The 24,086-nt window shown below is 36.3% G+C and overlaps 1 protein-coding gene across 1 annotated transcript in view; it reads left to right on the forward strand.

The window, feature by feature from the left end:
• LOC150081405 (cathepsin B-like) overlaps window positions 1–12,541 on the forward strand; it is a 47,809-nt gene extending 35,268 nt beyond the window's left edge. Inside the window, exons 8-9 of the mRNA XM_090379279.1 lie at window positions 723–822; window positions 12,164–12,541. Coding sequence (XP_090235405.1) covers window positions 723–799 — 77 coding nt within the window. The 3' untranslated portion in view covers window positions 800–822; window positions 12,164–12,541. The remainder of the gene's footprint in view (window positions 1–722; window positions 823–12,163) is intronic.
• Window positions 12,542–24,086: the final 11,545 nt, after the last annotated feature.

The raw sequence follows: 24,086 nt of genomic DNA on the forward strand, positions 1-24,086 counted from the left end.
TGCTCTATGCAGACATCCAGGATCTGTTTCAACTGAATTAATGGTATTCTCTTCCACTATTGTGGCATGATGATTGTATGGCTTCTATCATTGAAATTGTGAGGATGAAATGGCTGTTATATTTTCCTTTTTGAGATTTGATAATGAGGATATTTTTCTGGATGAAGTCATTGGATTTCAGTCTTCAACTTTACCCATTGATGTCTGCCATTTTTGTAAAAAAAAAAAAAAAAAAAAAAAACAACATTGATAGTGTTATTTGCTGTTGTGTTACAACACTTATCTCGATTTAAATAAGTAAATAAAATGGAATTAATATTGCTATCTAGAAAATCTCCAATCTGTGTGTGATTTTTATAGTTATTACATAAAAATCTAATAATCAAACAAAAAACTTGAAGAAAACCTAAGTAGTGGAAAATATAAGAATCTGCATTCATGTGAACTTTTTTGCTTGTTTTTGAACCAGAAATAGGCCCCTCTTAATCATCTCACATAATTACAGAACACCTCAGCAAATATCTTCCTACTCCTCTCATCTAAAAACATCACTAAGAGCCTCAATTGCCTTAATCACAGATCCAAGGAAAAATATGTCCTTCTCAGTAGGGTGACTTTTATTTTCAATCTGATCCTGTTTACTGGAATACAGTTTTTGTTTGTAGGTAATCAGTTAATGGTGGTTGCAACATATTCAGGGATTTTTTAATTTTATTTTTCAGGTTATTTCAAAATTCTTCGTGGTCAAGATGAATGTGGGATTGAGAGTGATGTTGTTGCAGGACTTATCAGAGGATGAAAATTAACTTAATTTAAAATGTGGTAAGTTAATAACATATTCATTTTCTAGTGGTTTATTTGTAGTGTGCTATCCAGTTGCCAACAAGTTAACACCTTTTCTGCTGGCTTTACCAATGACCTTTTTTACCTGGGATTGAAAACCATGGGATTGAGTCAGTCTGAATTGAGGAGGGCAGAGACATTTTTGAGCTTTCCTCTAACTATGACTGACTTAGTCAGCTTCTGGTGAAGATTGACAAAAATATCTGATTTTTCTTCTGTCAAATTGGAAGAACATGTTCTAAAAGTTAGGCAGTTCCCTCTCAAAGTAGATTAAAAACCTAATGCCACATATTCGCATCATGACACAACGAATGTTAAATTTCAAAATTACTACACGTTCCTCTCTAGCATAATACCATATTTAATTTTTCTCCATTTTGAATTATAACTTATGCAATGAATGTGTAAAATTCAAAATTACTATGTTAAATTTCTTCCAAAATTACAGTTTTGGAAGTTCCTCTCTTGCATAATACAATATTTAATTTTTCTCCATTTTAAATTATAAATTATCCAAAAGAGTAGATTTTCTATGATTTGTTACTAGCAGAATTTATACGCAAAATGTAGATTGACAAAATAATATTTATGGATACTTAATGCAGCTTATTCTGAAAATATGTTTGAAACAAAACATGTTAATCATTTACAAGATAAATTCATATTTTCTGTAATACAAATGATTAGGGCTAGGCATGTGTTTCAGCCATGATTTCTGTGCCAGTTTCCACGAGATCAGTGCAATTTTCCACATTTATGCACAGTCATATGTATTATCAATATTTTCATGATTTTTCCTAATTTTATTGCTTTGAATAAAGCAGTTTAAAACAATTTAATTTTATTTGTCAAATTTTGTAGAACTTACACAAAACTGAATCAAATCCATTGATTAAAATGTTGTGAAGAATAATTCATCAGCGACATTCAGAGTGTGCTCTGGTGGTAGTACATAGAATGTATCAGTTTTTTTTTTTTTTTTTTTTTTTTTTTTTTTGATTTGGTAGTTGTTGGCGCATCGGCTTCTGTGGCCATATTGCACCTCCCAAGGTTTTTGCAGTACTTTGATCCGAGCCCGAGGCGGGAATCGAACCCGCGACCTTGGGGTTGCCGGGCAGGTACTTTACCCACTCGGCTAGCCCGGTCGGCAATGTATCAGTTGTCAGAAGCCAGCTCTTTCAGGAGTCAGTTGCACGGAGCACAGTATTTATTGACATTCATCTGCCAATTCAACCATTTTATGAAATCACATGACCTTATACTGTCATTTACTCTGCTCAGTATATAATGTTCAGAAACTGCATGCAAACAAGCAGAAGTGCATGATGTGAGGGGGCATAAACTGAAATTGAGGAAAGAGTTGTCAAATAGATGTGCAGAAATTTGCCTTTAGCCAGCAGGTGGATGATTGATGATTGCTGGAACAAACTTCCATCTGTCGTGGAAGTTGATAGCTTAAATAAATTCAAGGCAGAACTAGACAAACATTTGGAACAAATGGATGGGTGAAATGGTTTTTTTTTTTTTTTTTTTTTTTTTACTGTTGCTGTATAAGCTTGCTTTCTTGCATCATATGCCTGTACTAATGCTAATGTATGTAGATGTGGACTTTTATATATTTTTTGTTAAGGTAAATACTGCTTCTAGCAAATTTATATCACATTATTTCAAGAAAAGTCAGTACTAATTGCATTAATTCTCAGGGCCTCCAAATTATGATTAATAGCCCACAGCAGTAACCACAATAAACTTTAGATGTTTATTGGAGTTATCCTTCAGATGTTTCACTATTGAAATCTAATAATATCAGTGGATAGAATTTTCTCAATTGTAACCTTTTCTTCCATAAATTTTTCTTAAGCTTTTGTTGCCTGTTATCCCATTATCTGGCAGCAAGTGCTAGTGCTCAACAACACAAATGAACAAGTAGGAAATAAATATTAAGGATGAGAATTTAATAATGTAAAACATACAGTTTCAAGCTGCAAACATTATATAGTGTTGTAATTTATATAATTAATAAAAGTAAATTTTTTTATATTGCCTTCTGTGACTCCTCATGATTTCTGCCATGTTTTCCTATGATAAATGCCTACCCCTACAAATGATATACAGTTGAACTCATAATAGACTCAAAGGGAAAAAGAACGAATGTCAAGTAAACAATTGACATTTTCAACCTATTTTTTAATTAACTATTCATCTAAATTACAATACTTTTTATTTTCACCACACCCTATAATCAAATTTCCAGAAAAATAGATTTTATTGAAAAGTTAATTGTAGATTCATTTCCAAGAAAATCCTGTAGTCAAAAACACCATTTCTTAAACTTTTGACAGTATTTCACTATCATCCATAAGGCTTCAGCAACATTTTCATTATCTGTTAATATGGAGATTACTTACAACCACCATTCATCATCCATGTACTAAAGTTCTTCAAAATAGCACTACTAGTGATATGGTGGATGACTTCATTCCACAGTTATTCCTGCATCCAAGGTTAATTTTTCATCCACAACCAGCTTTCTGAATTTTTCTTTCATATCTCCTGCATCAATGAAACATATAGAGCATAAAAGTATTGCTCTATTAGAAACATCTGTTGGCTCATCTAATTGTACTGCAAACCATTTTGACAATTTGATCTTTTTGGATCAATTGATCTTCAGCATCCAAGGATAATACAGAAATCCTGCGCTCAGTGGTATCACTGGGAAGAGGTATAGTTTTCATTTTATCTCCAGCTATTGGGCCCAAATCTAAATTACAAACTTCAACCAAACAAGGTTTTATCAATTTTTTGGCAATTGAATATGGTTTCTTGTATTTAGTAGTTTGAAAGGCCACAAAATAAGATTTTAATAACTTTTCTGCTACAAAATGCTTTTTAAATAGGTTCTTTTGTGATTTCACCTCTTGCAATTTTCTTCGAAAAAATTCCACTGGTTTATTTTGTAATTCTGGGTGTTTTAAGTTAAAATGATGAGAAAAGCTTTGCAGGCTTCAAGCATTCATTTGATAGAATATCCCCACAAATTAGACACTGTGGTTTTATTAAAAACATTTCTGATCCCAGACATACAATGAAACTAAAATTTAAATATTCATCATTACATCTCCGAACAAAACCAGTTTTTGTGTGTGTGTGTGTGTGTGTGTGTGTGTGTGTGTGTGTGTGTGTGTGTGTGTGTAGACAATCAAGTTCATCTGCAGCATCCGATTCGTTATTATAATTGATGGATTTGTAGTATTTGCTTGTCTTTACAAAAAAAACTAAGCAATGTTCCTTTTCTTCATTTGTCATTCATTTCTGAACAATCCCACTTATCAGTATTCAATTATCAATTCTTTTAAACTTCTGTGTTTCAGTGGGAAGTTCCAAAACTGAAAAAAAAACAAACAAGCCTCTCATTAAAATTTATTTACTAAGAGTAAAAACAAAGTGAAGTGTTTATAGTAAATAATAAATACCTAAAGTAAACTAAATATATGTACTCTCTTATTTTATAGGCAATTTTAATTTAATTCAATGGAATTCCACTAATGATGAAAATATCTTGACAACCACTTACTTCACCTACATAGGTTGTATGAATATCTAAAATTATCACACACTCAAGCCAATATTTATTTTACTTAATTTATAAACATAAGTACAGTAAACCCCCGCTATTCGCGATATCTGTATTCGCGATCTCTGATTTAATATAAAATGAAACCTAAAAAAATGTGAATTTTAAAGCGCCGTGAATATTTTCCGCCATAAAAAAACATGGGCGTGGCTAGAATTATCTTTCCAGGTCAAAACAGCGCTCAGTGGGTGGGGGGGAGAGGGGTGACAAAATCGCGAGCGTGAATGTTTCTCGCTAATCCTTGTTCAGTATGTGTTATGCGCTTGTCATGGAAGGTTTCGTCGTTTGCTTTTAATTTATATTAGCATTAGCATTAGTAGAGGCATTTGATGCAAGAAAGCAAGCTTATGCAGCATCAGCCAAAAAAAAAAAAAAAAAAAACCCACTTCCACTTCACCCCTCTGTTTGTTCAAAATACCTGTCCAGCTGAGCCTTAAACTTATTTAGGCTATCAACCTCCACTACAAGGGATGGAAGTCTGTTCCACCAACCAACCACCTGCTGGCTAAAGGCAAATTTCCGCACATCTATCCTACATCTGTCTTTCCTCAATTTGAATTTATGCCCTCTCAGGTGATTATTCTGAGCTAGAGGAAGAATCCCATCAGCATTGAGCATGCTCAAACCATTCAAGGCTTTATACACCTCTATCAGATCACCTCGCTGGTGCCTAGTCTCCAGACACTGTAATTTGCAAAACTTAAGCCTTTCTTCGTAAGAGCACCCCTTTGTTCCATTCACTAATCTTGTTGCCCTTCTCTGTACTCGTTCCAGCAGCTCTACATCCTTCTTGAAATGAGGCCTCCAGACCTGTATACAGTACTCTAGGTGTGGCCTGACCATTGCCTTATACAAGGGAATAATCACCTCCTTATCCCTGCTGGAAAAATTCCTGTATATCATTGACAATACTCCATGAGCTACTCTTGCAGCCCGTCTGCACTGCTCAGAGAACTTCATATCTGCCTGCACAACCACCCCCAAGTCCCTTTCATTCTCTACCACTGTCAGTGTAGTACCATAGAGTTGATACGTTGCTCTGGGGTTGCTGTTTCCCATGTGTAGTACTTTACATTTGTCAATGTTAAACTTCATTTGCCACCTCTCAGCCCATCTACTCAACCTTTCCAGATCCTGTTGCAGCAGCATAGTGTCAGTAGTGTCCTTGACAACCCTGCCAACCTTTGTATCGTCTGCAAACTTGGATATTAAGCTTGATATACCATCATCAATATCATTTATAAATACAGAAAACAATAATGGACCCAACACTGAGCCCTGAGGGACTCCACTAATAACATTAGTCCACAATGAGCAGTGTCCATTGATTACCACTCTGTCTTCTCCCCCTCAACCACCCCTTTATCCATAGCAGCAATTTGCCTCCAGTGTCACACTGCTCCAATTTGTGTAGCAGTCTTCCATGTGCAACAGTATCAAAAGCCTTTCTAAAATCCAAGTATATAATATCAAAGCTATTCCCTGCATCCAGTTCTTTTGTGACTGCATTATAGTATCCAATCAAATTGGTCAGGCAAGACTTCCCCTTAACTTTATAATTTATAAATTATTTATAGGCATATATTTATATGCCTATAAATTGAATAAATTTATCAATTTATAAATTGATATGCTTACAAAAATGATAAATCTACCGTTTTGCAGTGTAAAACAGACTTTTTCGAGTGTGTTAACGGAAGAAAGTGACTTTATTGTGGACAAGTTCTTTCTAACCCGTACAAAAATATGGCTACGAATAACAAGGGAAATGTGAAAAGATCAAAGAAGGTGATGACATTAGCGAATAAAATTGAGTTGTTAGACAAAATTTCTAATGGTGAAAGTGTCTCCTCAGTGGCAAAACATTATAAAATCAATGAGTCAACGGTACGACCAATCAAGAAATCGGAAGAAAAAATCCGCCGTAGTGTCCGTGAAAACGCGCTAATTGCTTCAAAAATTTGCTGTGTAACTCGTGATGTTAAATTAGAAAAAATGGAAAAGGCTTTAAATCTGCGGAGAGAAGACCGACTTCAAAATAAAATTCCGTTAAGTTCACTCATCATTCGTGAAAAGGCAGAACTCCTTTATCAACACTTTAGCGAAACTGGTGATAGCACTGGCAGGATAAGTTTTTTTGCTAGCAAAGGCGCTGGTTTGAAAGATTTGTTTGAAATTTCTTATAATTTTTACATTTAATATTAAATTGTTTCTTATTTTCATTTTGATGCCATATGCTTGCATTTCACTATGTACATAGTCATAATATGAAGGTACATATAATACATACATAGACAAAATTTTAGACTAGTTTTTCTTATATATTTCATACTTTGGAACGGAACCCCTTTATTACTATGGGAGCCATAATTCAGTTTTCGTTATTCGCGACATTTCTCAGGAACATAACCCCCGCGAATAGCTGGGGTTTACTGTATTTATAGAGAAACTTCAATCTGTAAGATATCATCTCAATAATAAACAGGTATATATATTATCATTTTAAAGGTAAGTTATTAGCCATATATTAACAAAATTACAAGTACATATTTAAATAATACGGATGACTATTACCATTTTCCATGATACGAATCTTAAAAATCACACTAAGGAAACCATTTTAAAATGAAAAGAATTAAGTGTCCATATCTATTTATTTTACATGGGGATGGTGATTTCTCATACCTAAAATAAAAATAATTTATTTAGAAATTTATTCCTGTGATGTCAGCAACAATTTATATTTCACTCCGTGGTTAAATATTTTCACAAAAAATTGAAAATAACAATTTGTAATTCTTGCCCACTCTTAGAAAATATGCTATCAAATATAATGTCTAATATTAGTTTTTGACTAGATCACCGTAAAATACTACTAATTTGTGCCAAAGGATGAATATAAGAAAAAAGAACAATGAAAAACCATGGAGTGTTCCTTTTTAACTAACAAGACAAGACTGACAGAGGGTATGCAAAATGCATTTTCTGTGACTGGTGATGAAAAGTTATGGCCAATAACCTCAATAGTAAATGTCACACTGGAAAAACCCTTTTTAATTAGCAAATCTAGTTATGTGGTTTAAAAATTTGTCTTTTGTAAAATAGATATGGACAGGTAAAATGTTTGTAAAGAAGGTGTATCATTTAAAAGTGTTGTCCCCATCCCCGAAAACGGCAAGGAAAAAAATGGTCACTTTGCACTAAAGAGGTGCAGACGGGGCAGTTTCTAGTGTGCATTCACACTTGGGGGCAAGGGTACTCTGCAGCAGCTGACATCACACGGCAAGAAAAGCAGCGACGAAGGTACCTACACTGAAAATGGGTTGGAGAGGTAAGAAAGGGGTGTGGAAAACTACCTGAATACCACAGGTTGGCAAAATTTTGTCAAGGGTGAAGGGCCATAGGGCCTTTCTTTGTTCTGTTTTAAAATACAGAACTTCAGAGTTGTAGAGCTTTTCTTAAACTTTCTACAGAGTTTTGCAGGCTGGACCAGCAGTTGAGAAACACTGGGGATTCTCAGTCAATGGGTGGGGGGCACAGTAACAGAACTTGTGTTTTGGATAGTTATTTCCAGGTCTGTGTTTTAGGATTCACAAGATAGATATCTTTGGAGAATTATTATATTATTATGTCCTTTGTTAGGTTCACAAATATAATAACGTCCATGGTGTTGGACATATCTTATATTTGTGAACATAATAAAGTAGGCAAACACTTAACACTGGGTTGTGTGGTTGACTCGTTGAAGTAGTGTTTGGGAAATATATATTCTAATTTCATAGCTGTTAACATAATTTAAATTATTTAATGGCATCAGGGCTTGTTGCTCCTAGCTATATGCCGACCGGGCTAGCCAGGTAGGTAAAGTGCCTACCTGGCAACCCAAATGTCGCGGGTTCGATTCCCGCCTCGGGCTTGGATCACAGTAAAATGCAAAAACTTTGGGAGGTGCATTATGGCCATAGAAGCTGATGTGCCAACAACTAACAAAGAAAAAAAAAAAAAAAAATTCACTGGCTGACTTGCATGTTTTGCAAACTGAAAAAAAGAAATTCACTGGCTGACTTGCATGTTTTGCAAACTGAAAAAAAGACTGAATAACTTACTCCCTCTTCCTGAGATCAGCTAATTACACTTTTTTCTAACTGAAGAGGATCTTAGAAATTCCTCCAGTCATCAATGGGAGTTCAACCCATATTTCCAAACAAGTGGAAGATGGAGAGAGAGAGAGAGAGAGAGAGAGAGAGAGAGAGAGAGAGAGAGTAGTTCCTTCATTTTGTAGCCATATACTGCATAGTTAGTTGAAATTTGGTTTGGTTATTTCAATATGTAATAGCAAATCCAATAGAACCTATTCCTTTAAAACAACCTGCCATCACAAAAAAACAGACTTCAAAGATAACATCATAAAACAGTCTTGTTTGATAATATTACCTTCAAAGACTGTTTAATCAGTATTAAAAGATACTTAGTGTGATCGAAATCCATTCATAAGTAGCAGCTGCATTAGCTCTACTTAAGTTTCTAAAATATTAGTCATAGCTTTACAGTATGTGTTGTGTTGATCTTTGAACTGCTGTGACTAGCTAGCTTCGGGTTCAAATTTTTCTTGTATAATTGAGATCACGGGCTTCTGCTTATAGAATTGGTCCACTTACTGGAGGTTTTTACATCTAGCCACTAGAAAAAAAGACCACTACAAAAAAAGCCTCCTCAACGTCAGGATACCATAAAGGGTGAAACTTCTTTCTCTTAGTGGTATCTTTAGATTTGGCTAGTTCAGGAAATATTTGAGCTCTGTTTTTAATTATTGTTGATAAGTAGTTAATTAGACCTCCATATTCTTTTTTCATGCCAGATTTTTTTTTTTGGCCCTTACATTTTGCAATTATGTATGCTTTTTTTCCTGCCACACTTCAAACTTTGTTTTTGAAACATGTTTGAAGCACTTGTGAGAACTGCAATGCACAGAAGATTACAACTGACTGTGTTTAATCTTGTTTACATAACTCAACCAACTTAAAAAATTAAAAAAAAATTTTTTTTTACATTTCTCCTAAGGGTGTGGTACAGTATGAAATGTTTTTACACTGCTGGAGCTCATCTACAGGACTCATCTATGGTCATACAGTGTTGTAAACGGCATTGGAATTTTTTTTATACTGTATGTTGTAAAAATGATGCTTTATTTTAAAAGGCATGTATTGATCTTCTGTGATATGCTTTTTTATGAGTGGAAAGGATTAGCATGCAGAGTTCCTCAACTCCTTCACTATTGCCAGTAGGTGCAATTTCTGATTAGTTCATTGAAAGTGATACCTTTCACACATGTTTTTAGCTCTAAATCAAGGATATATAAATGTAATATCCTTTATAATTTAATCCAGTTGGGAACTTGCAAGAATACTTGTGGTTGAATACTTTACAAAGTACACTGTAAATAATAGTAGAGAAATTTTTATTAAAATGAAACCTCAGTAGCCAAAAATAAAATTTACTTAATTTTTTACATAAATATTTGTGACTAAAAAGCATGAACTTTTTTACTGAAAGCCAGTAGAATACAACAGCATACTTTTAAATGACAGATAGAACATTACTGTATTTTTAAAAAATGCTGTACTTTAATATAAAAATATTAAAAAGAGCAATACTAAATGTACTAAAAACAGACTTGAAATTGCCAACTTATAGCAATTCCATATTTTCAGATGAGGTAATTCATAAAGGAGTATTGTAACTTTATCACACTGACTACTTTATTTACAGTTTACTGCAGTGCTCTTAAAAATTTTGCAGTGGAAATCTAGAGTGTAAAAGGGAAAATGCTAACTTATGTTGCGTTGAGTTGTTTAACCTAACTTGAACACAAACGAAGCTTATTACCCTTACCAATCTCTACTTCTAACTGTTATTAACAAAGCTTAATAAGAATACCAACATTCAATATTGCAATTATTTTCAGACGTATAATTGTTAATATGCTTTTTTCAATAAACAGATTATGTGGCATATTAATGGTAAGCAAAGTTGAATGGTGGAGATTTCTGAAATCCCTTTAAAAATGTAGAACCTCATCTATGTAAGAAAGTGTAAAATACCATCAGTTTCAATGTAAAATTTTAACTTTAAAAAAAAATTGTATAATTACAGTTCTTCATACCATTACATAAAAAAAGCTTTGCTTATTCTAAAAGGTATCCCTTGAGTTAGGCACTAAATGCCTTCCAGGAAATCATTGTGCAAGGCAGAACTTGCATCTCAGAAATCAATTTTCTGAGAATCATACGTATCAGTGTCTTATGATAGTCTCTAACAATCCCATGCTCTTTTCTTTTCCTCAAAATGTACTGGTGGCATCCAGAATAAATACTTCCCATACTGCATTCATATACCATAGCATATAGCTGCATCTTCAGTTATTAGAGGTTCAATCTATTATAGCTCCCTATCATGTGAAATTGAAGTGCTCACTCTTTCCTTTGTACACTTCATTTTATGACATTGTAGTCACTATCTGACATAGTTTGTTTTTTCACTTTATATTTCTCACAGATGCAGGAAAGAGACACACCAGAGTGTAACTTCTTTAACAGTTTTAATTTCTGCACAGTTTTCATCAGTTTTCTTAGGTACATGATGATACATTGAGTTATGTTATAGCAAAGAAAAAGGGTATAGAAGCACTTAAACAATATAATAGCGAGCTTATCCATAAAAACTGGGACACTTGCTCATGATTCATGAGGTCTTGGTTTCTTATTTCATAAGCTCCTCAGAATATACTCTGAGGCTAGGAACTTTCTTTCATCCATTAAATCCAAAGGCCGTTAAATTGGAGGTTTACTGTAATGTGGCACACAGTTCCTTCACTGTTCAGTAGCACCCATTTGCTTATCCTTTAAAAATCAGTATTATCACCTGTCAGCTCTTATCATTGCAGTGTTTGCATTTCTCATGGCCTTTATGAAAGACCATTTGCACAGTTGCATAACACAGTGCATGGAAATATTACATGTCTAGTGGCTTTTAAAAAAATCATTTGCAAGTGTATAACATATCTTAAAATTATTTATCAGTATTAGCACATTCATGTGTCAAGATTCAAATATGCAGCGTGATTTTTTTAATCCACTTGGAGGGGAGGAACTGCCTGACTAAGAGCTTTTTTCTTCTGATTTGACAGAAGGAAAACTAGATATTTTTTTCAAGCAGCCATCACCAACAGCTGACTAATGTCTCTGCCCTTCCTGGCTCAAAAAGATTATTGGTGAAGCCAGCAGCAAAAGTGCTAACACTTTTTGCTGTCACCTAAATTTGAGGGAATTCATACATAATGGTTAAAAATTAAAAGTTTAGAATTCGTTGTTAAAAGCTACTTTTGCGCTGAGCTGTAAATCAGAACAAATCTTAAAATTTTATAAAAAGTTTATTCATGTACATAAACTAATATTAACACAAGCTTTATAAAGAAATGCCAAGCTTTACTGCAAAGTATTCGATAACTGTGCCAATAATGAGTGGTAGTTAATTTTATGTTTATGGCACACCGCTTGGGTGCAACACTTCTAGTGCTGTTTTACACATATATACACGTTGATGTAGCGAATGTGTCAAAATACATTTGTTACCTACATGTTGTTACTTTTCTTTTACTTTTTTCTTTTTTTTTTCCCCCTCTAGGACGTGAAGCTGGAAAACCCAAAGAAATGCTGCACCATGTATGAAAACTGCAGCTATCAACACTCTAGTTTAAAAATGCGCATTTTTTTATGAATGTATAGTTCTATAGAGAAGAATAAGTATTTTTTTTTTATTAAGCTAACTGCATTTAAAAAGACAGCAATGTTATAAATTTTTGTACATTTGGCAATTATGCTTCTACAATCTCATCTGTATTATCTCTTGAAGAAGACTTGTGATGACAAAGAAATTAAATAGAAGTAGTAGCTATGTATTAATCATAAATTATTTTATATTTGTGCCAAAAAATGTAGATACTCTCCTTTTTATAAATATTTACTGAATTTCCAATTTTTGCATTTCATTTGTTTCTTCTATATATTTTGTAATGATTTATATTGTTGCAGATTACATTAATTTTATTTTTTCTAGAAGTTTTTCTTTTCTAAATATGTAGTATTGTACTGTATTTATGCAGTTGAAACTGGAGTATGTATAAGTCACTGCTAATTATGACACTTAGTAGTTGATGCACCTGTCAGTGGTAGTACTACTTAAGTTCCTAATTTTTTTTTTATTGCACACTGAAATTTGTAATTCAAACATGGAAATAAAGTTCTCATTTTTTGCTTGTACTATGATTCTGTTTTGTTCATATCTGTATGCATTATGACAATGCCAGAATGAAAACATAGTGCTGTCATAATAAATCATGTAAATGTTTCATCTGTTATATTTATGTGATAATCTGTAATAAATGTCTTGAAGCATTTATCTTTCTCTTCTCATTAGGTTTTAGTATGTTATATTCCCCATATAAAGAAATTGTGATGAACAGTTTCTGGTGGACATTGAATTTTGTAAAAAAACTTTATATGAATACACTCTATGGCATGAAAATTGCAATGCTCAGGAGTGGGTAGATTTAGTCAAATTTGCACATGGCATCAGCATAATGCTACTTTCAAATGATTGAGTGTTCAATCCTTGATCTACATGCTGAGATGTTTTCAATCGACCCATATATCTGTGGGGGGGAGGGGAAGAGAAATTACCACAAAGCTGCTGGGGCAATTGTGCCACTTGCTAGATGCCCATCTCTGGTCAGAAAAGACACTGACTGACAGGAATTTCATGCCTCAAATTGTACTGCAATTTTGAGAGTTCTCAAAATGCTAGGACAATGTTTATGGCAGCCCTACTGCCAGCTAGATGCTTTCAGGAGATATGGTTGAATCAGCAGAAAACAGAATCGGTGTGATAAGTAGAACTTTGTAAATTGGTGGGAGGGGAAGGTTTGGATGATATGACTACTGAAGCCCTCATGGATAGCACAGTTGGTAGAATCACCGTCCTCCCCACACCAGGTGTAAGGCTTGAGTTCGAATCCCGTCAATGATGGAAGGAATTTTTATGGATCTTTTTCACAATGTGGCCATGTTAATTAGTCTTATGTGAGGATAGCATGGTTTTTCTCCCCAAAATTCGGTTAGCATGGTGTTTCTCCCGGAAACTGGTTTCTTGTCCAGCAAAACAAAATCGACTTGAACACAATTTATAGACAATATACACGGAGCAACATGGCCTTAGTCGTTGATGCTACTAACAAAAACAAATGATATGCTTACTGAAGATATTCAAGAATTAATGGGAGAAGAAGGGGCTGGCAAAGCTGATTTGGTGGAAATGGCATCAGAGATAAACCACATCAATTCAGAGGATGATGGCACAGATGAAAATTTTGAACTTCCAAATCTTATACTAAAAAAAGCATACAGTTAACCAAGCAATTAGAATCTTATTTTTTGAATGCAGATTCTTCGACTGAAAGGAGCCGAAAGTTCAAAAGGGAGCTTGAAAAATGCTCCCTTCAAAAATTTACAAAGACCTATCAAGCAAATAAACCCAGATTACTGATTTTTTAAAGAGAGTAGAAGATACATTAAATCTAGACTGGTGTATTTTTGTTAGCTTTTAGAACTAATCCCCCTTTTTGTACTGGTTCTTAGTCCCAGTTGAGTGTTCAATCCTTGCATGTAGTGCGTAACATGGTTTCGCACTACATGAGATTTTATAGGAAACTAACTACTGTGTTATACGAGGGTTACCTGTATATTGTTGTATTTATCATTATTTTCTTAAAAACAAACATTATTTTCTTAAAACTTGCTGTTTGAAAAAGAAAATATTAGTTTAACTGTAACAGTAAGCATATTAATAACTCAGAATGAGTACATACATTCTTTAAAGGTCATTTCAAATAATATGTCCATTTATGTATGAACTTGTATTGAAATTTGTCCAGTATGTGCTGGCTGCCATCTCTTAGATAGTTTTAATAGATGAAAGAACAAAAATAGCTTTGAAAATTTGAGGACACCAATCAGCCACTGCAGTTCAGTTTTGGCTTACAAAAGCCAAAGTGGAAGACATTTTCTAGAATTCAGATACAAGAGTTGATGAAATCAAATTATGTGATATATAAATGAATGCAGAGGATATTGCTACTTAAAAAAAAAAACAAAAAAAAACAGTTTATTTTTTGACCATAATTTACAAATTAAGAAAAAATTAATTTTTGTTTAATTTTTGACAGAAATTTTACTCTAATAATGAACAATCAAGTCAAAATAATAAGAAGAAATCAATATTTAAATGTAGATAATTAAAGTTATGTTCTTTCCCAAGAGCTAGATGCCCAATATATGAATTGTCTGGGTTCTTTTTGTTAAATAACCTAGAAAATTTATTAAACTGACTATGTATATTAAGTACAATATATTGTACTTAAGATATAATCAATTTAATAAATACAGTGTGGTATTTACCAGTGCAAATTGCTTAAATACATAAGCCAACATACACTGAGTGATCACTGAATTATGACCACCCCTATGAAAACTGAATGTGACCTGTTGACCATGTGAGGTACGAGAGTGCACAGTTAGTCGACCTACGTAGCATAGATAAGGTGTCAATGGTTCAGTAGGTAGTAAAATTCCGAGCGTGATGAATAAAAGGAAGGATTTATCAGACTTTGATAAAGGACATTGTGGGAGCTTGACGAGCTGGTGTCTCGATTTCCCAAACGGCTGAACTGGTGAACTTCGAGAGCCGCTGTTGTTAAAGTGTACCAGGACTGGCGTCAAAATGGTCAAACAACAACCCGACAGCAAAACTGCAAAGGTCAGTGAAAGGTTGATGTTAGTGGTGAGCACTGGGTCCGGTGACTCGTACAGGTGCAGCACTGTTGAAGAGCTGACTACCCAATACAACCCGGAACAATATCTGGCATGACTGTGCGTCGCACATATGGGCTATACCAGCAGTTAACCCCTACGGCATCCTCTCCTAACCGAGGTTAATTGGTGTAAAAGACTCACCTGGTGCAAAGAGCATGCAAGTTGGATGTTAGAAGACTGGAAGAAGGTGTGCTGGTCGGATAAGTCACGTTATTTACTTCACACCGTGTATGGATTTGGTGTCAACAACATGAGGCTTTTGATCCATCATGCCTGGTATCAAAAGTGCAGGCCGATAGAGGTGGTTGTATGGTGTGGAGCATGTTTCACTAGCAGGAACTTGGACTCCTGGTGCATGTGGAACAACATATCACTGATCTCCACTATCGTCAACTGCTTGCTGACTCTGTACACCCCGCTATGTTACACTTTTTCCCGAATGGCAATGGTGTCTTCCAAGATGACAATGCGCTGAGCTATCGGTCACTTGATGTGCAGGAATGGTTTGAGGAACACAGTTCTGACTTCCAGCATATCAATTGGCCTCTGAACTCCTCCAATATCAATCCCATAGAGCACTTGTGGGACACTATGGAAAGGCATATCAGGCGTCTGGATACACCAATCACCTGCATTGCTAGCCGCATTACACACAGTCTGGTTGGCCATACCTCCCGAATGCTTCCGACATCTTGTTGAATCAATGTCACATCAGATCGCTGCTGTACCGAGGGCAAAAGGAGGACCTACGAAGTATTAGGTAGGTGGTCATAATTCAGTGATCACTCAGTGTATATATTTGATGTTTATTATTAAAAAAAACATCAGTACTACATGGTAAAAAATTATAATTTTTTCTGTACTTTGTATTCTTTCTTTGTGTTTAATAGACCTAGGATTGAGGTAAGGCAGACGGTCAGTGCAGACCTTCAGAAACTAAGTTTTGAAAGATAGCTTGAAGTTGTCAAAAGAGGTTTGTACAGTGAAGCTCTTCTGTCAGTAGATTTCTGTATAGCAGGTGGTGAGGCAGAAATGCCTCAAATGACTGGAGTGCACTCAATGTTAGGATTACATTTCTGCAAAAGTGCAGTAGCAGCTTATAAATTTTGTCAACACTTTGACAAGAGGCATCTCTGCAACAGTAGAAATCTTCATTAGCAACTTCATGATTTTCCAGCTGCAGAAGCTCTTTGCTGGTAGTCCTGAATGGAATGCAAGCAGGAACAGACTAACTCAGGTAGCAATCACCACCAAGGCCAACAGCAAATTAGAGTGATTGACTAATAGCCGTGACATGATATGCAATCAGGGTGGAGCCAAAATTGTTAGGAGCTTCCAAGGTCAAAAACTGCCCGTGTGGCCCTGGATGGCAGCAATTCTTTGACATCCTCAGCTGTTACTTTCAAATTAAGATCCTTACAAGAAACACATGAAGAGGTGACTACAGTGTTGTAATTACCTCTTCAAATGTTTCTAGAATTAAGCACAAAGACTACTGAGGTTTGATTCCTTAACTTTATTTCAAATTTTGCCAATGTATTTGATTGCATGTGAAAAACAGTTTAAAGAATTTTGGAGGAACTTTCTAAATTGGGTTTAATTCCTTCTGTTTTATAATGACTTGAGCAGAAGTTTACCCAAAGTTAAAAGACTAAATGATGTAATTAATTTTTAGTCTACTGACTGCAACATTGTAGTGGTACAGTATTGGGGGGGGGGAGGAGTAATACCATTTTAACTTTGTGATTCAAACTGTCCAGTAATGTATGATGCCCAGAATCAAGTGCCTTAGATGGCCATTTTGCTCAAGCGATATTTTTACACGCTAAGCACAATAGTCGTGGAATGCCTCCTAAAACTGCTTCAATCCAAGCCTTTGGATTTGATTTCTATGTCACTGGACGGACAGTCCTTGCAATTTCATTGAGTGCTCTATGGTTTTGATACTGGTAAACTAGCATGGGTTTCAGCTGAAAGCCATCAGCAGCATTAGCACACAACAATGAAGTTAATCTGTTCTTATCTGCTTTAAGCCAGATAGTCTTTCCATCCTGGCTATTATTTATTGGTCTTTAAAGGCATTTTTTTTTCAATGTAACCTCATTAAAATGAATACTTGTTTAGTACAATATCCCCTACCTCAATGATTTTATCTAATTTACCAGAGCATTAGTTTTAGGCATATGATGCAAGAAAGCAAGCTTATAGAGCATCAGCCAAAAAAAAAAAAAAAAAAACCTTCCCATTTCATCCATCCGGTCACTCCAAATGTTTGTCTAGTTCAGCCTTAAATTTATTTAAGCTATCAACTTCCACAACAGATGGAAGTCTGTTCCAGCAATCAACTACTCACTGGCTAAAGGAAAACTTCCACACATCTGTTCTACAACTGTCTTTCCTCAATTTGAATCTATGCTCCCTCAGGTTCTTAACCTCAGCAAGTGGAAGTATCTCATCAGCATTGAGCCTGCTCAAACCATTCAAGGCCTTGTACACCTCAATCAGATCACCTGCAAGGTGATCTGATTGTTCTGTTCACTAAACTTGTTGCCCTTCTCTGTACTCGTTCTAGCAACTCTACATCCTTTCTAAAATGAGCCTCCAGACCTGTACACAGTACTCAAGGTGTGGCCTGCAGTGGTCAGGCCAAGGTATAATCACCTTCTTGTCTCTGCTAGCAAAATTCCTATATATCATTGACAAAACTCTATGACCTGCTCTGGCAGCCCGTCTGCACTGCTCAGAGAACTGCACAATTACCCCCACGTCTTTTTCATTTTCCACTTTCCTGAGTGTAGTGCCACACGATTGGTACATTTCTCTTCGGTTACTGCTACCCATATGCAGTACTTTGCATTTGTCAATATTAAACTTCAGTTGCCACTTCTTAACCAATCTACCTAACTTTTCTAGATCCTGTAGGCAGTAGCATACTGTCTTTACTATCATTAACAACCCTGCGAACCTTTGTATCATCTGCAGACCTGGACATTAAGCCTGATATACCTTCATCGATATCATTAATGAATACACAAAAGGAGTCCAGCACCGAACCCTGGGGGACACCACTAATAACATTAGTCCACGTAGAGCAGTGTCCATTTATTACACTCTCTGCCGTCTCTCACTCAACCATCCCTTTATCCATTGCATCAACTTGCACTTAATGCCATACTACTCCAATTTGTACATTAGTCTTCTATGTGAAACAGTATCAAAAGCTTTCCTGAAATCCAAGTATATGATATCAAAATGATTTTTTGCATTCGGTTCCTTTGTGACCATATCGTAATATTCAATCAGATTGGTCAGACAAGACTTCCCCTTAACAAACCCATGCTGTGTCTGAACTATTACTTCAGTCTTGTCTAGGTGATCCTGCATTACTTCTTTAACCAGTGACTCCATTATTTTCCCCAGAACAGAAGTTAAACTAAAAGGTAAAGGTAAAGTGCAGCCATTATCAACCCACTGCAGGATAGAAGCCTCCTCAACAATTCATGCTGAGGGAAATGGACCATAATCTGTCACGCTGGTCCAGTGCAGGTTGGCAGATCGACCGTATTTAGCAGTCATGGGCTTGAACCCCGGTCTACTCAAAGAGCGTGTGCTACTGCACTCCCGCTACTGACCACTCGGCTATGGAGACCTACTAACTGGTCTATAATTATTTGAATCAACCTTTGAACCCCCCTTTGTGAATTGGGGATACATTTGCACATCTCTAGTCCATGGGGACCTCCCCTGAATCTAAGGATGCTCTCATAATTATGGCTAAGGGTTTGCTTACTTCCCTCACTGCCTCCTTCAATATAACTGGATAGATATCATCTGCCCCAGGTGTTTTTTTATATTTAACTTTAACTTCAACAGTTTCTCCTCCACTTTGCTCTCCGTTCTTACAAAATCATTTAGCTCCCTGTTAGAGTTTAGTAAACTTCTGTCCTCTCCTTCTTTACAGAGTTCCTCATGTGTGAATGTAGATGCAAAATACGCATTCAGTTTGTCAGCTATCTGAGCAGGATCATCAATTGTTGAACCACCACTATCAAGTGGACCAATCAGATTCATCCCCTTCTAGAGTTTACATAAGTAAAGAAGTCTTTGTTGTTTTTCTTTGCATCCTTTGTGAAGGATTTCTCATAATCAGCCTTCACTTGCCTAACCTCCTTTGTAACTTCATTACAGACTAGCTTATATCTACCATAGGCTTCTGTGTCACTAATTAGCATCATCATGTATTATCATTAGGAAAAAAGTTATGATTAGGACTTCTTTTGTGATAATTATTTACTTGAATAGATTTCTGATTTCCATTTTAGGACTATTAATGCCATATTTAAAAACATAGTATGTGATACAAATATTAATTAGTTTTGTATATTACATTCTAAAGGAGTATACAGGGTGATTCACTACCAGTGCGACAAACTTTCAGGAGGTGTAGGGAGCACAAAGACGAATCGGAATCACATAGCATTGTAGGGTCCGAAATGCCTTCGTCATGGGGTAGAGGACGTTGAACGGGAGGTCGCGTGAACAGCGATCCCGCTGGAAGTCAGCATTTGTGAACCGGTTCCCGAGGCAGTAGGATGGACGAGTATTCAAACGTTGAACTGGCCGACATGCACCTCGCGTATGGAGCTGCTGACGGTAACGGGCGCGCCACTCTGCGCTTGTACCAGGAACGTTTCCCGCACAGGCGTGCTCCTCATCATACGATTTTCGCACGTGTGCACAGAAGCTTACGTGAGACTGGTTGTTTCACGAGAGGTACCATGAATCGAGAGCGAACGACGAGGACGCCAGACAATGAGGAGAATGTCCTACGTCTTGCAGAAGGCAATCCGAGTACGAGTACTCGAGCGATAGGCCAACGATTGGGTATTTCCCAATCCACTGTATGGAGGATACTGTCAACAAACCAAATGAGTTCATACCATCTGCAACACGTCCAATCATTGGAAACTGCGGATTATCCACTCCGGAGGACTTTTGCTACTTGGTTTCTTCAACAGAAACGGTTCCACTAACTGCATCCTTTAGGTTATCTTCAACCACAACTCCTACTCCATTCCTCTTATTATTCATGCCGTGGTATATTAATTTGTAGCCCTAAGCTAGTTCTTTACCCCTCATCCCTCTCCATTTGGTTTCTTTCCTGAACACACATTATGTTGATTTTCCTTTTCTTCATAACTTCCACAAGTTCTATTCTTTTCCCGGTCATTGTTCCTACATTAATCGATCCCAATCTGACCTTTGGTCCTTCTGTTGTCTGCATTTTTGCCTTTGATTATTTCCCACTACAGCCGGAGTCCGCTGCAGCGCGTGGCTTACAGGGTATGCCCTAACCCTCATACTATGCCTTTGTTGTCGTTCGTCCATGTTGAATTCTAGCCGAATTTTCAAGCTGGCTGGCCAGGCCTGACGCCTTTGGTTACATTTTGTTGTTTCCTTCACCTAGTGAACTCCACTGTCCAGATGATACACTTATTTGATGGCGATGTATACTCGCCAATTCACAGGGGCGTCACGGGTCATTGTGGCTTTTCATGGAGCTATCGGTGCCCACCCGACAGCCCACCACAACCTGATACCCCCTGTCGCTACATGTCCGCGACTGCTTATTCGACAGGGTGTCCCCTGTTTATTTCGCTGTGAACCACCATATCTAGAGGCCGACACACTATCCGAAACCTGTGGATGCGTCTGGTTGCATGCAGCTTTGCACTCCTGTAGGACAGAAGTGCAAAGGACACAAACAGACAGTGCGTTCCGTACTGAGGCGGATTTACGGTGAAGCTAATGAAGCTTAAGCTTCAGGGCCCTCAAAGCACGGACCCCTTCCAAGGTCCTGGATGGGCCCCATAGCAATGTGTTCACATGGTCAAATGTTTTTATAAAATTTGCAAAAGTAAGATATTTTAACCATAATCTTTTAAGACTACTGTCTCTTTCCACTCCGATTGCTGATATGACACGGATTAGAATTTGCTGTGGTAACATCAGAAAATGGCCCCACTCGGACCACTGTAGTCACTCTTATGAAAACAAAAAACCCTTGACAATAGTTATGTCTTTAAGTAAATATCACATTAATACATTGATCACTGCTACCCAGTACAGCCGATAACCGGATCAAGAGCATTGCTTCTTCTTGCCCTTTTTAACATGCTGATGTAGAAAACAGTCATCCAAGAAATCTACTTGTCTTGCTAGTGTGTGAGTGACCAAGCTACAAATTCCAGTCAACATCTGGAAAGTTAAAATCCCCATTATAAGATATCTTGATTTACTGGCTCGCCCTATTTCTCTGTGCAGCTGTTTGTTATACTCATCACAATCATTAGGCCTATAACACACTCCTGTCATTTTCGTTTTCCAAGTGCAGCTTTGCACTCCTGTAGGACCGGATTAGAATTTGCTGTTGGTAACATCAGAAAATGGTCCCACTGTATAGAATTAAAAATTGTCTCAGACTTATGTCACACCTGACTGACTCACATTGCACTGGCCACCCATGCCGACTGGATGCACTGCCTCAGATTTTATATGCTCCTTAACTAAGTCATATCCCCTTAATTAAACAGCTTAACCTTGTTTATGAACACGAGCTACATCTTGCCTCTACGACCGATCTGTGGATAAACTAAGAAATGGAATGTTTAATCGATGAGTAATTAATGATCTAATGTACGAGGCCTCGTATTATATAAACCTCGCATTTATGCTTGAGACCCAAATGCTCAAATAGGCTAAACATCCAATATAGTTAAGGAAGTAGTATTAAAGTATTTTAATGTTTCAAATAATAATCTTAAATATCCAAGTTACAGCTGTTGCTGAACAGGTTTAAATTCCGTTGATTTTTATCATTAATCTACCGTGGACACCAGTTTGTTTATAGTGAGAAAAGATTAAATTTGTTATTGGCTCTCTTGATATACCTGTTCAAGGGTAAAAATCTTTTCGTCTAATATTTACGGTTCAGCTTTCGAGATGATACTTGACCTCTGTCTGACTTCTCGGTACGTTTCAGAGATATATAAAATTGCCAAGACTTCTCGGTACGTTTCAGAGATATATAAAATTGCCAAGAATCATGATAACAAATACCTCATGATTTTCAAATACCTCACGATGTCAAAATATGAGATTTAAGTTATTAGTGCTGTTGGAAATTAAACCCAGTGGTGTAACTATGCCAATGCAGAACATTGGGCTCGTCATGAAAGGGGTTCCAAAGAATTTTTTTGTTAGCATATGTGCATAATGCGCCTAACGTTAATAAAAATATCAACATATTTGTTTGTGGGTGGCACGGGGCAAGTTCACTGCACAAACAGATAGTGCGTTCCATACTGAGACGGATTTACAGTGAAGCTAATGAAGTTTATTGAAAAACCAAGGTTTAGATAAAGGACGATATTTTAAAGTGGAGTGTGGAATAAAGGATTCCGTTCCTATAAGAATAATTTCACTGACACGACCAGAGCAAACGTTGACATCAGATGTTTTGAAACAGTAGTCCGATCAAGGAAAAGAAGAAAAGAAATCTCGCAGGTCATCCCATATTGCATTCTTGTAATGCCAAACGATATGAGATTGGGAACAGACATGAGATAAAGGCTCTATTGGAGAAGAGACAATCACCAAGTTGTGATCTGAGGTACCTAAAGGACCACTCACTTCGACCATGTACTTAGACGGGTTGTTTATGAGAAAAAGATCAAGCGTGTTGGCTGTATGGTTAGGATTGTCCGGTATTCTTGTAGGTAAATGTACAATCTGTGCAAGGTCATTAGAAATTGCAAAAGCCTCAGCATCTCGACCAACTGGGTCGGTGTGACTAGAAAACGGAAGCCAGCTGGAGTTGTGAACATTAAAATCACCAAGGAAAATTACCTCACTGTTAGGAAAGTTGGACTGGAGAAAGTCAAGTTGTAAAGAGAGAAAGTCAAAGAGCTCCCAGTGATTAGTAAGATTTTAGCAAAAATCATAAAATCATTATTATTATTATCATTATTAGCTATGTGGTGCAAAGAAGCCTGAGGCTTATGCTGCACCAACCAAAAAAAAAAAAAATCTTTTTTTTTCTGAATTACCCCGAGAGAATCATCAAGAAAAAGAATGATGATATCCAGCTCAGGACCTTGGGTGTGCCAAGCCCATACTCACCAGATGTGAGCCCCTGGGGTAAATAAATCATATATGAAAAAAAACTTGATAGAGATTTTATCAAATTAACAACAATCCTAAAATTTTACATGACATTACCAATAACGAGTTGTGCAGTTGAGAGACTTTTCTAAACTATCAATAATAAAAAACAAATTTCGACCAATCATGCTAGAGGAGAGCCTGGGTTATCTTTCTGTTCTCTCTATAGAAAATGATATTGCAAAATCGTTGTCATACGAAGAGGCGATCAAAGAGTATGCAGCCAAAAAATGTAGGGAAAAGTATTATAGAGATGTGTCAGGTTCATAATTATTTTTCTGGATTTTGTGATGTTTTCAATATTTGTCAGAATTTTTAAATTTGTAATTTGTTGCGATTTCTTTTCTCATTCTAAATAAATATTCACTTTCGTATCTAATTTTGTATTCATAATTTTATATTCTTTTTCTTAAAGAGGACCTCAAAAATTGTAAATGCTTCAGGCTCCACAAAAACTG

The sequence above is a fragment of the Mastigoproctus giganteus genome, chromosome 8 (genome assembly GCF_048544385.1).
Source record: "Mastigoproctus giganteus isolate SK-2022 chromosome 8, ASM4854438v1, whole genome shotgun sequence".
In the NCBI taxonomy this organism is placed as follows: domain Eukaryota; kingdom Metazoa; phylum Arthropoda; class Arachnida; order Uropygi; family Thelyphonidae; genus Mastigoproctus; species Mastigoproctus giganteus.